At 38.5% G+C, this 12567-nt stretch overlaps 1 protein-coding gene across 2 annotated transcripts in view; it reads left to right on the top strand.

Annotated features, from left to right (window-relative positions):
- Positions 1-12567, top strand: part of tjp1b (tight junction protein 1b) — a 71835-nt gene that overhangs the window by 20789 nt on the left and 38479 nt on the right. The window contains exon 1 of one of the 2 annotated variants that reach the window (XM_053640831.1): positions 4751-5210. The exons of the other annotated variant lie outside the window; for it this stretch is intronic. Within the exon in view, the coding sequence (XP_053496806.1) occupies positions 5184-5210 (27 nt within the window). The 5' untranslated portion in view covers positions 4751-5183. Of the gene's footprint in view, positions 1-4750; positions 5211-12567 lie in introns of those variants that run through there. 2 annotated transcript variants of the gene reach the window in all.

The following is a 12567-nucleotide window of genomic DNA, read 5'->3' as shown; positions in this document are numbered from 1 at the left end:
CGATACAAATAAATAAATAAATATGTAACTCAGTGCTCAGTGCAGCAAGAATATAAATTATACATACACACACTGTTTTCACCTATTCTGTCAACAAATGTATCATTTATTTAGTCCTGGAAATTTCCTTGTATTTATTTATTTCTAGAATTTCTTTGTATCTAGTTGTATGTGTAATGATTTATGACACTTCGGACAAAGGTGGTAGAAGTATTTCTTGTATAGCATTTTAAAACCAGGAAGAATTTGTTGAAAACAGGAGCATTTGTGCTTAGTGCTGTAAGTAGAGTTACGATTAAAAATAAATAAAATTAGACTAATAATTCCCCTAAGAGCTATCGATAGACCAGTAGGCACAAAATCAGTCTGCTTCCAAATCAATCCCTTAATTGCTTTCCAGTGAGGCTGCTATATAACAGCTGACAGGACAAACATCTGTTGAGTAGGACCTGTTTCTACACTCATGATAACATAAATCAAAAAGGGGAAATATCTATTACATAAATTTCAGTACTTCATCTGTGCTTTGACCTTATACAGTTATGTCTCTAAACTATTGACATTGCATTAAGTGCTTTAATTCAGACTGTTGTGCATGTGATGCAGATAAAAACACATGTAAAACTGTTTAAAAAAAAAAAAGATTAAGAACATGTTCAACATCATCTGGTTGCATCCCAGCTCTATATTGTTATACAGTGAATGCACTATAACTGCACTACTTAATCACTTAGTATTAGATTCTGTTATGTTAGGCATTAGTGAGCATACCAGTGTGATGTCATATGAGTACATCTGGCACCAGGCATTATCCTGGAAGAGAAAAGCTTGAGGATTTACAGTTTGTTGCCCTTTGTTGAGTGATACCCTGTTATTCCATAATGGCTTTGTGTGGGTCAGACCGACAGATGCTTAAGGTCAAGCAAAAGGACATTTGTACAGTTGTAAAGTTCTGAGTCTTATTAAGGTGTTAATCCATATTTACAAGTTGTGCTGTTGCTGGCTAAGCAGTTGGCAAAGCCTGAACATTGAAGTTGTGGGTTTTACAATCTCATACATGCATCACAAGACTTTTGATTACTGGACTATTGGTTCTGGCTAGTTATTAATTCTTACCAATGCCAAATGCTGTAATGAGCTTGGTGAACGTCCCACAGAATTTGTGATATAATGTTCATTATGCTATGGACCCACGTTGGGCTCACTAGATGTTATTACATATTTCAAACATACATAAGGACTGAGATACAGTATGTATTTAATTAATGTTTAATTGTGGTGTTCAGTTTTAGACACTACACTTTTTGTCTTTTAATTGCTACAGAATTTAAAAAAAACCAAAACAATACAATTGAACAGTATTTTAAACTGGACATGCTAATCTGCACAGTAAAGAATAAGATAACACTGTAAATGTTATTTGCAATTCTGTTCTCCATAAGCAACATTGGGCTTCATTGCTCTTATGCCTCACTGAGCAATTGATATTATAATTATCTCTCCCAAGCTGAGTTAGTATATAGTAAACAGGTATTGCTGATACTAGCATATCATATATATATATATATATATATATATATATATATATATATATATATATATATATATATATATATATATACTCAACATCCTCTCACATTCAACTGCTTTTATTTCCATCAAATTTCCTAACATGTGTAAATATTTCTATTAACATGAAAAGATTCAACAACTGAACAGATTTCACAGATATTTGACTAACAGAAATGGAATAATGAATCCCTGAAAAAAGGGGGATCAATATTAAAAGTAACAGTCAGTATGTGGTGTGTTCACCAGCTGCTTTAAGTACTACAGTGCATCTTATCCTCATGGACTGCACCAGATTTGTCTGTTCTTGCTCTTCCACCAAGGTATTTGCAAGTTCTCGATCACGTCTGGGGGGGCACATGGTTACATGTCATTTTCCACTGCAAGGACGATCAGCTGTCCTTCCTGTCTCCCTGTAGCACTGTCTTAGGTGTCTTACATTACAGACATTGCAGTTCATTGCTCTGGCCACATCTGCAGTCCACATACCTCCCTGCAGCAGGTCTATGGCATGTTCACGCAGGTGAGCAGGAACCCTAGGCATGTTTCTTCTGGTGTTTTTCAGAGTCAGTAGAAAGGTTTCTTTAGTGCCCTAAATTATTGTAACTGTGAGCTTAATTGCCTACCACCTGTATAAAAGTATGGTTTTATATGGTTGTAAGAATGTTACTTGTTGGATGGCACTTGCACTGAACAGTTATACCCAAAAATGTAGATGATATTGAGACAACACCTACACTCACCATCCTTCATGTAACTACATAACTACATCTCATTACCATTATATTTGTTTAATGCGTGAATGTCATCACACTCTGTTGGCTCTCCCTCTCTTTGTTCTGTCTCTCTCTATCCTCCGGTGGAAACAGCATGAGGTCTCCTTACATCAGCAACGTTGCAGGACCCCTGTCTCCGCTTGGCTCACATGGAGCCAGAATCTCCCCTGTGCTCATTAGTGCTAGAGATAAGAGGTGACAGTGGTGGCCAGGGGAGATACAAAGAGCACAACAGCCCTGTGCTGCAGAAATGTGCTTACTCTAATGCAAATGTTTTCATTAAATCATTTATCATGCTTTACCATAATTGCAGAGATATCCAGTTAGACTAAAATCCTTTTTCTTCTAAGAGATAACTTAATCTCTAGCCCAAAACCTCTCTGGCTGGTGGATTAGTCTGTTGTCCTCCTAATGCATGCTTGGTTTTCACTAACATTAGTCAGTATGGTGCTTTGTGAAGGTTTCCAAAGATGGATCCAGATGACAAAGCCACCAGTAAACCACCAGTAAAAGTATAGGACCATAAATAACTTTGGCCCCCCTTGTCCTGATTAACACAGTGTCTTTTGAGTTCTCCTTGCTGTGCCTTATGGGTCTTTGCCTAGTCCATGGCTTCACGCTGTTTCTGCTGAGAGCCTGGACATGGATGGTACACACAGAGGACATTCGGTACAGGCTACGCTGCTGTATACAGCTAACGACAATGATTCACTCTCTAAGTTCCTGATCACCATCTTCTGATGCAACAAAACACCAGATGCTGCAGTACAATATCAACTCTTTGTGTTATTTTTGTTCACCTGTGACAGGGAATGCTTCCCATATTCATTTTTATTGTTGGTGATCAAATCTGTTACATAAGACTGCTGTGGAAACTTTAAAGTTGATGGACAGAGGATTCTGTATGTTAGAGAAATACCCCCAGTGCTACAGAGATCCTGGTGTCAGAAGCAATTTAGCCTTGTTATACAATAGCCTGCGTTATGACAAGCAGGCCAGGGCATTGACAGTGCTTCCAGAGGAATGGCATAAATTATTAAGTCTGAGAGATGTTATAGAACTGACAATTATAAGGATAATGCACACTTTACAAAACTATACAACAATTGGACATGTGTTTTACTTAATTCTTTCATTGATCTGGTTGTGTACAATTGTAAAATGCTTTTGCTTCGCCATAGAGCATCAAACTGAGTTATGCCTGCCAGTTTAGATGCAAGCTAAACACTTTCTTGCTTATGGAGCTGTGTATCTTGCTTATGGGTCCATTATATACCTGCGCAGTTGTCTGCAGTAAAGCACAAGTCTGTTTGATTTACTCTGCCATATTCAGAGTAATAGTGAGTCCATTCCCAAAGTACTGTTGAATGAGTAAAATATAAAGCTTGGAATTTTAACTTAAGTATAGTTCCTAGACTTTGTTTGAAATTGTCAACATGAATAGTAGAACTCCAAGCATTGTCTGATACCCGAGACCGATCCTGACATCTTTTAGTAACTGTTCAGACTCCTTGACAGCTTCTCTTACTAAGTTATGCAAAACATCAGAGTCATGATGGTGGCATGCTGTAACCGAAATCGTATTCTCTGTCCGCATGTAAGATCTGTATCATCATGAACGTTCATGGCGTAAAACACATCTGAGAACTGTCTCAAAAGTATGTCAGATAACTAATACCAGTTCTCAGTATACTGGATCAGAAAAGGAACCTTTCTTAAAAATCATTTTAAAAACCTATGCACAGATACATATGAGAATGTATAGTTATTCAAATTTTCTTTTAAAACGTGTCATAAAGAAGTTCAGATACACACACACACACACATGTGCATAGTTTACAAGTGTAGATGATGCACTACTAATACATTTCAGAATATACATCTCTTTTCTCTTCATAACTTATCATTGTAACTCCTTACTTCATTCATTCATCTTCATAAGTCAGCCTATCCCACGAACACTGGGCTCAAAGGCAGGAAAACGCTTAATTTCCCACCACAGAAATGGCATGCAAGTGAAAGAGGCTGGGGTTTCCTGTGTGGTTAGATGCGTAACTTGGTCGCGACCACATGTAAAGTTGGCTTTGCAACATCACTTCACACTTACACACAGAGCTTCCATGAAATGCGCCCGTGCATTGTTCGGATTGGATCATTTCTCCAGCTCGGAGAGCGGCGTCGCATTTTTACATTTTATTCTTTATTCACTCAGTCGTGTTCATGTGGGCAGGGAACTGAACCTCGCTCTGCGGTTTGTGGTAATATTGGAATACGTCACCACCCATAGATAGGTTTTACAGTAAGGCGATGTGCTTTGCTCTTTTGATTTTTCTTCCCACCCCTGGAGTAAGGAATGGACTTTCCCAGACAGACATGTCACGGCTGTTGCTCGGAGTCGACGCTGTGAGAGAAGCAGAGCCGTTCTGTGTGTCTGCCATTGCAGTACAGCAGTAAAGAGTCAGGAGGGGATGGTAAAGCGCTTCTCCTCGCATTTATGAACAGATATTGCAGTCCGGAAGATTTTAATACGTTGACTTGGACTCGTTGTTTCTCCGCCCGGGAAGGATTACGTACCGTACCAGCGGACGCCGCTGCCTATAGCGTATTTGCCCCGCTCCTCTACAGAAGAGCTCACCGGGAACTTTGGACTGTTACACCGCGGCTGACATGTTGCTCACCGGCCACAGAGGGCGGCTGAGTTATAAACTCTAGCCCGGCGCTGCGGCACCTGGCCGGAGCAAACCAAACGGCTCGTTTTACGTTTTTTTTTTCCTCCTAAGCAAGTAAACGTAGCTCATCGTGTTTTTTTTAACTTCGCGAAGCTGAAGGAAGAACAAAATGTCTGCCAGGGCTGCTTCTAATAAGGTAACGCTGCTTCTTTCCTTCTTCTTCTTCAGGTTTTTCATAACGACCTTTTCTATAACGTAAACGTTCCACTAGCGCTAAGGTTACATTAGCTTCCTACATATCGCAAGATAAAACATCAAATCAACGGCATCTCATGAGCAGCAGTTAGCCGGCTGCCTCATCCTCCTCCTCCTCCGGCTAAGGTCATGTGTTTACTAAACGCCGGCGTGCTGTATAGAACTAGCATTAGCACTAGCGTTAGCTCACTATTCTAGGATTAGCGAGGAAGCGCAGATATAATATAACCGTACACTACATACATTTTATATATTAATAGACTGGCTAACGTTAATGTAGCTTTGAGCAGGTATCATTCTTAGTTAGTGATAAACTAGCTAGCTAACGTTATTTCTGACGCTGGAGGTGGTTTACTACAAATGTAACATTTTACTATTAATATATAAATATTATTTATCATTAATATTTAGCTATATTTGTGTGTTTCTGGTGAAGTTGAGCACTAAAAGTTGTTTATAACAGAGATTAATCTCTATAGTGTATATATTATTCACAGTCTGGCTTTATGAGGCACACAACTAAACCCTAACTAGTTAACCAATTTTAGATAAAAGCACAACTTTAGGTAAATATCTAGCTAGCTGCCTAACCATTTTGTTGTTGTTGTTGTTGTTGTTATTGTTGTTTTTCTATTTAAATAACTGTTGGTTATTTGTGGGGTTTTTTGCTGGACACGTTTTAACCACACGCCAATAGAAAGTGTTTTGAAGTTCAGCATCTCTTGCTATGAGTCGCATTATTATTATTATTTAACATGGGCGTGTTTCTGTTTCGGTTGAAAGTGTAGTTGAAGTACAGGAAAGCTGAAAGTCTGACCTGTCCTTCCTCTCTGTCACCCATCATGTGTCATGCACTGCAGCCTGCACACCAGTTTCTATTTATTTTACTCCTCCAATAGCCTATATATCAATACCACTTTACTCCTGTCTCGCTTAGTGACTCATACAGTTTCCGAGTATTATATTTAATCTGCATGATTGCAGGTTGTGAAACTGAAGATGCATTCATTTTGTATTGCTCATGCACGTGTGTGTGTGTGTGTGTGTGTGTGTGTGTGTGTGTGTGTTTACTCTCAGGTGTCCTGTGTAATTATTTAAAGTGGAGCAGCCATTCCTTAATACTTCTACAAAAGTAATCCCCGTGATACTGTTGGCCAAAGTAGCAGGATGAAACGGCACGATCTCTTAAAAGTGTCTGGGGAAAAATCCCCCACGTTGTTGTGTATTTGCACTTCGTGTAGTACTGTGTACTCTGCGGCTGTTTGATGTATTTGCATTTGCACCATGGTCCTGAGGCAGTTTCGTTCCTATGTATACACGCTGTATAGAGGAAGGACAATAAAAACCACTTGACTTGAAATTTGACATTCCTAAACTTAACAGTCCGGGTTCGAATGAAAATTGTCTGCAAATGTGAATTTACATGCTTAAAATTTAAGATACAAGCAATACACACTCTTAATATATGTGTGTGTGTGTGTGTGTGTGTGTGTGTATATATGTATGTATGTATGTGTGTATATGTGTGTGTGTGTGTGTGTGTATGTGTGTGTGTGTGTATATATGTATATATATATATATATATATATATATATATATATATATATATATATATATATATAAATATATAAATATTACACGCACACAGACCCTGGATAAAATAGGGACACAGCAGTGACATACATTAAACTTGGACTAGCGCAGACACACAAAGCCATGTTGATGTAAGAATTATAAATTCAACCAAAATGCTCTTGCTGGTTAAAACTTGTAAAACTTTGACTCTTTTTGATTGTGGTACTTCTATGGAAATTGGTGTATACTTTATATTGTATTTGTATTTATGTCTTTGCTAAGCGTAAGCCCACAATGCAAGTGAAAAGCTCCAGTGCTATCCAGTCTTGTTTCTTTTGACCAGAAGTGTAAATGACTAGGCTTTAAAGTAGCCAGTATATAACAAGCTATAGTTAAGTGCATTAATACAATGTTTCTAGTGTAGCTTGCTGTGTTTGCGACCTCGACAAACCCTCAGCAAGTCACTGGCCAGCGTTCTGGCTATGAGATGTGGGGTTCTGTCCTCATGTAGCATGGGTGGTGCGTTTGTTCTCTCTCCATATATTATCGTGAGTCGATTGTGTGTGTGGTAAGCAAGAGAATTATATGGCTGATTTGCACAGGAATTTATTTTGCTTTGTTTTGTCAGTGTTTCCAGTGTTGTCCTGATTTCTGAAAAGATTTGTAATCTGTACAAGCAAATGAATCCACCTAATAAAAATCGCTGTACCGTCAAGAAGCTCATGCCTCGTCTGCTGTGTGTAGTGCGGCAGGGCGTCGGATTCACAACGAGTAATGACTGACTGGTTATAGTATCAACTTGTGTTGCAAAACCATTGAACGCAGTAAGTTTAAATCAGCTAAACTACACACCAAATTAAAATGTTTTTTGGCAAGTCAGTGAGTTGTAGGATTGTTTTTTTTTCTTCTCGTAGTTGAACCCAGTTGTCTAGTGACCAACGACAAATAAAAATGAATAGCTGGGACATGAAATCTGCTTTTATGGAGCACCTGGACTACTGATTTATCCACCTCTGTGCAGTAGAATAAAAATATAACTTTCATTATACTGCAGGTAAGTATTTTAAAGAATACTTTTATCTTTGATATCACCACTTAAAGTCCCCATAAAGTGCCTTGAAACGTGCAGCTATATTCCATCTGTTGACAGAATGTCCACTGAAACAGGAAGTCAGGGTGGGATATCGAGTAGCTCCTCCCCTTTTTTAAATAGCCAATAGCCTTTCTTACCCGTAAGCTGTACTTGACAATTAGTACCATAGATTTTTACAATGTAGAGAGCATTTGTCTGATTAGAAGTTGAAGTGCAGAATGATGTCATCGAAATTGTTGATCCGTATTGGTGGTAGATAGCGACCTTAAATTTTGACTGCTTATCCCTTCTAAATTAGGGATGCACCGAAATGAAAATTCTTGGCCGAAGCCGAATATAATGAAAAACTTGGCCGAATACCGAACGCGTTTTTTCCATTTATTTTACCATTTTTTTCACCATTGCATAAATTAAATAGTCAAAATGTGCTTTTTACTATTTTGTCTTGCTTTTCAAAGAAAAAAAATCAATTACAAAAACTACAATTTCAAAATATTTATTTAACACTGAACATTTTTTTTCATTCCAGCAGGCATAGGCTACCAACAAGGCACGATATAACTTTAAATAAATAAATTAGTAAAATAAAAATTTTTTTATGTAGTCCTGTTTGAGCCCCCCTTGTATAGCCGATGTTAGGCCTACAACTGACTGCTGAAAGAATGTAACACTTTGAAGCCTACGACTAAAAAGTGCATTAACAAGAGTGCAAAAAATGGTTCTATTCGGTTATATATGGCTGATTATATTGGGGGTATACACCGCTCGCGTCCCTGTACACCTCGTGGAGTATTATAGTAGATATAGTATAGATAGATACGTTGTTAATGTTATGTTCCTTGATTGATTTAGTTAGTTTAAACTGTAGATTAGTTCATTTAGTCCCCGCTGGTTTTTCCCGCTCCCAGTCCATAGTATTAGTTCATGTTTCTTGTTTTGTGTTTTGACCCTGTTTTCTGTGACCGTGACTTTGATTCCTGCTTTGCCCTGTTTATGCCTGTTTGCCGATCGCCCGACCCTTTGCCTGTCTTGACTACGTTTTTTGGATTACGATTTGGATTTGTCTGCCTGCCCTTAAATAAATACGTCTTTACCTTCCGTACTCTACTCCCTTACGTCTCGCGATGTGACAGAATACTCCGGAACAGAAACAAAACAAACGCACTTGTCCACAGTAACCAATGTCACGGTTGTCAACATCCGAAGAGCATGTGCTCGCTGAGCACTCGTGCTCGTAGCTCGTGCATACGCGCGCGCCCTCATCTCTCCGAGCGCACTGCCGGAAGTGGAGGTCGTGACATTCGCGCGTATCACTCTGGTTGCTAGGCTATTTGGTCGCGTCATCAAACACGTCATTGTTCGGTCAAATTTATTCAGCCTTTTCACTTATTCGGCCGAACACTGAAAATGCTTTTTTTTGCTATTTTTGGCCGCATAATTTCGGTTGCCGAACATTCGGTGCATCCCTATTCTAAATGTGAATTTTTGTCATTGTTTTAGAGCACACTAGCATTTATATAACCTTAAAGTTAACATATTCATAGTAAAAGCCACAAAACGTATACCATTTACCATTTTTTGGGGTGGCATTGAAAGCCTTGATGAAATGTAACTTTAAATTATAACGTAAATTTAATATACAGTGAAGATGCTTGTACTTCTTGTGTATGTAAGTTTTTAGAGCCAGTCAAGTTGTTCTTTATTTCTAATTTAAAATGTAAACATGAGAGTAAACCCTCTTCAGACACAACATACATGTTCGTGTCAGAGTAAAAAAAAAAAAACCATGTGGGAACAGTACGTTCTGTATAATTGTCCTGTCATATGCCATCAAAGTTATTTATTTTTGCCTAAAAAGTTAGGTTTACTCCAAATAAGTATTCAGCCATAATTGTTCATGTGTTTGAGCTGATGCCGGAGTTAATCTCCCCTTTATACGTGGTGAGAGTGAGGGCGGGAGGATAGAAATGTTCTCCACTATGCATAATCTCCTGAAAAATGTTGTAGTAGGCAGGAGGGAAAAAAGGCAAATGTTTGCTGTTTATTTTCTACTGACCAGTGTACATTTTGTTTCAGTTACATAACTTGCTCTGTCAAAGGAGTGATTTTAGCAGCCATATTTTCATTAACTTTGTAAATGACAATCTTATTAGTAATAGTTATTGGGGTTCAGGTCAGCCCTAACTATAATTCATGTCAGCTTAGGTATTTTTCTGAGAAACGTGCATGTGCACATACTTACGGATAAATAAATCGTGCATCATGATACTGATGTATCATTATTAAGTTTGTATTTACAAATCTTTATTTTAACTTTTTTGTTTGTTTGTTTGCTTGTTTGTTTCAGGCAGAAATTAACAAAATAATATCTAACAAAAAAAAAAGATTAATCACTTGATTTCTCTTTCAGTGTTTCCCAGTTCGGCTGTTGGGATTTTATAAGAATTTATCAGCCTGTGCACAGGGTGCTTAATTTTGACAGCCTAATCTCAAAGCATTGTATGATGCCCGTGCAGAGTTTGAGTGGAATGAAAATCCAATGAAATGGATGTGCTGAGACATGAGATCCCAAAATAGAGCCACCATAGAGTGATTTCAGTGCTGCTGCTGCTGCTGCTCTGGGCTCAGTGCCTCCAGTGAAGCAAAAACACATGCAGTGGTTTGTAAAACACTTATATGGACTCTAGAGAACATGATGAGGGTAAGACTGATTGTCTCAATGTATTGAGTTTAGAGATGTGAAGTTGTGTACATTTTGGGGATACGGATAGTGTGGTGCTAATGTTGTTGAATGTGGCTGTCAAATGTAAGATTTAATCAGTAGTTTTTTTCCTGTCCTGTCAGCAGGATGGATTTTATTATACCGTGTTGTAAGATGTGCTGAATGTGGGGAAATGCGAGACCTGATGTTACTGTCAAGATGGCAACATGCAAAACACAAACCTGTAAAACAAAGGTATGCAAATGTCTGAGAGGGTTATACATGCCCCGTGTAACATGGAGTCAGATAGATACTACGCTTCTTCAGAGGGCTAATACCACATTCTTAGCATATGATGTCATGCTTTAAAAAAAATAAGTAATTACTCCTCCTTGTTTCACACACTCCCATTTGTACTCTGACATCAGCCTTTCCATGAAAGCAAACAGGAAAGGAGTTGCGCTGACCGTACTAGTATGAAATGTAGGTTGCATATTAACCAGCTACACCCAAGGTGTGTTAATCACATGTGCACCAACACCTAAAGCTGATGACGTTTTATGGGTCGTAGGTCAACTTTGACGCGTGGTGCTAATAGAGACTGTGTTTCTTTCTGGCTGGTGTAGTATTACTGAGCTGGTTGTCAGCAGGACATAGGCCTTATGGTGTGAACACATGGTTTCATCTTACAGATGGTGCACGTGGATCCACGCTCGTACACACAGCCTTGTCTCTGTCTTTCAACTGTAGTACTACAAGTTACGTTAAATATCAGGTTTTGAACATAAAAACTCTCATCTTGCCATCGTTTCTTTTCTGAGTTTGTTGGATGACCAAGACACTCAAGAGAAAGACTTGCTGTTAGTAATCTATGCAGCACTCCCCTGCACTGAACTGATCTGATTTTACAATTCCCTGTAGTTCACTTTTTTTGGCTTTAATGCCCCTGTATATTGTAGAAAAAAAACCCATTATTGTTCAGTTCTCCTAAGAGTGATAGAAGTACTTCCCCTTTTGCAATGCTCTTTACTTTTTCGTTTCCCAGTAACACCAATTAAATGGCTCAATCTACAGGGTGTCCCAAAAGTCTCCATACAAAGGAGAAATTAAATGTTAAATTTCTCCTACTTGGTTTATTATTGTATATACTTTTTTTTCAGAAGAACGTATTGAAATTGTTCTCGTGGCTGGATCGGGAAGTTGTCGCAAGGTTGCGATGGACGTGAAATCGCATGCATAACACCAGATGTGTTAACAATAGTTCATCATGATTGTGAGAGATGACTCTGTGTGTGTGTGTGTGTGTGTTTGCCATGGATTCATGATTCTTTGTAATCATGTAGACACTATTTTGTAAATAAAGTTCCATTTTGGTAATAAAAAAAAAATAAAATAAAAAAAGTGATACTTTCTCCTATGTGTGGAGATTTTTGGGACACCCTGTATATTTACTAGAAATTGACTTTTCATCTCTTAATTTGAATGTAGTTAAGTGTATCGATGGACCAAACAATGAGTTGTGAACTACACTTGGTGGAAAGTGTTATGGTAAATGGTCTGCACGTATATAGCGCTTTTATCCAAAGAGCTTTACACTGTGTCTCATTCTCACACACACACACACACACACACACACACACACACCCCTATGATAGCAGAGCTGACATGCAAGCTGCAAACTTGCCATCAGGAGCAACTTGGGGTTTAGTGTCTTGCCCAAGAACACTTCGGCATGTGGAGTCATGTGGGCCAGGAATCAAACCACCAACTCTACGATTAGTGGACAACCCACTCTACCACCTGAGCCACAGCCGCCCTATGGAGTTGCAATAAATTAAGACTATAATATAAAAGTTTAATGTGGCACTGCCTGGATGCTGAACAAAATATAAAACTTGATGAAAATGATGATTGTTTTTGCAATTTCCA

Source organism: Ictalurus furcatus, chromosome 14 (assembly GCF_023375685.1).
Source record: "Ictalurus furcatus strain D&B chromosome 14, Billie_1.0, whole genome shotgun sequence".
In the NCBI taxonomy this organism is placed as follows: domain Eukaryota; kingdom Metazoa; phylum Chordata; class Actinopteri; order Siluriformes; family Ictaluridae; genus Ictalurus; species Ictalurus furcatus.
Note: the sequence above shows the minus strand (reverse complement) of the source record. Positions and strands in the feature narration are given on the sequence as shown.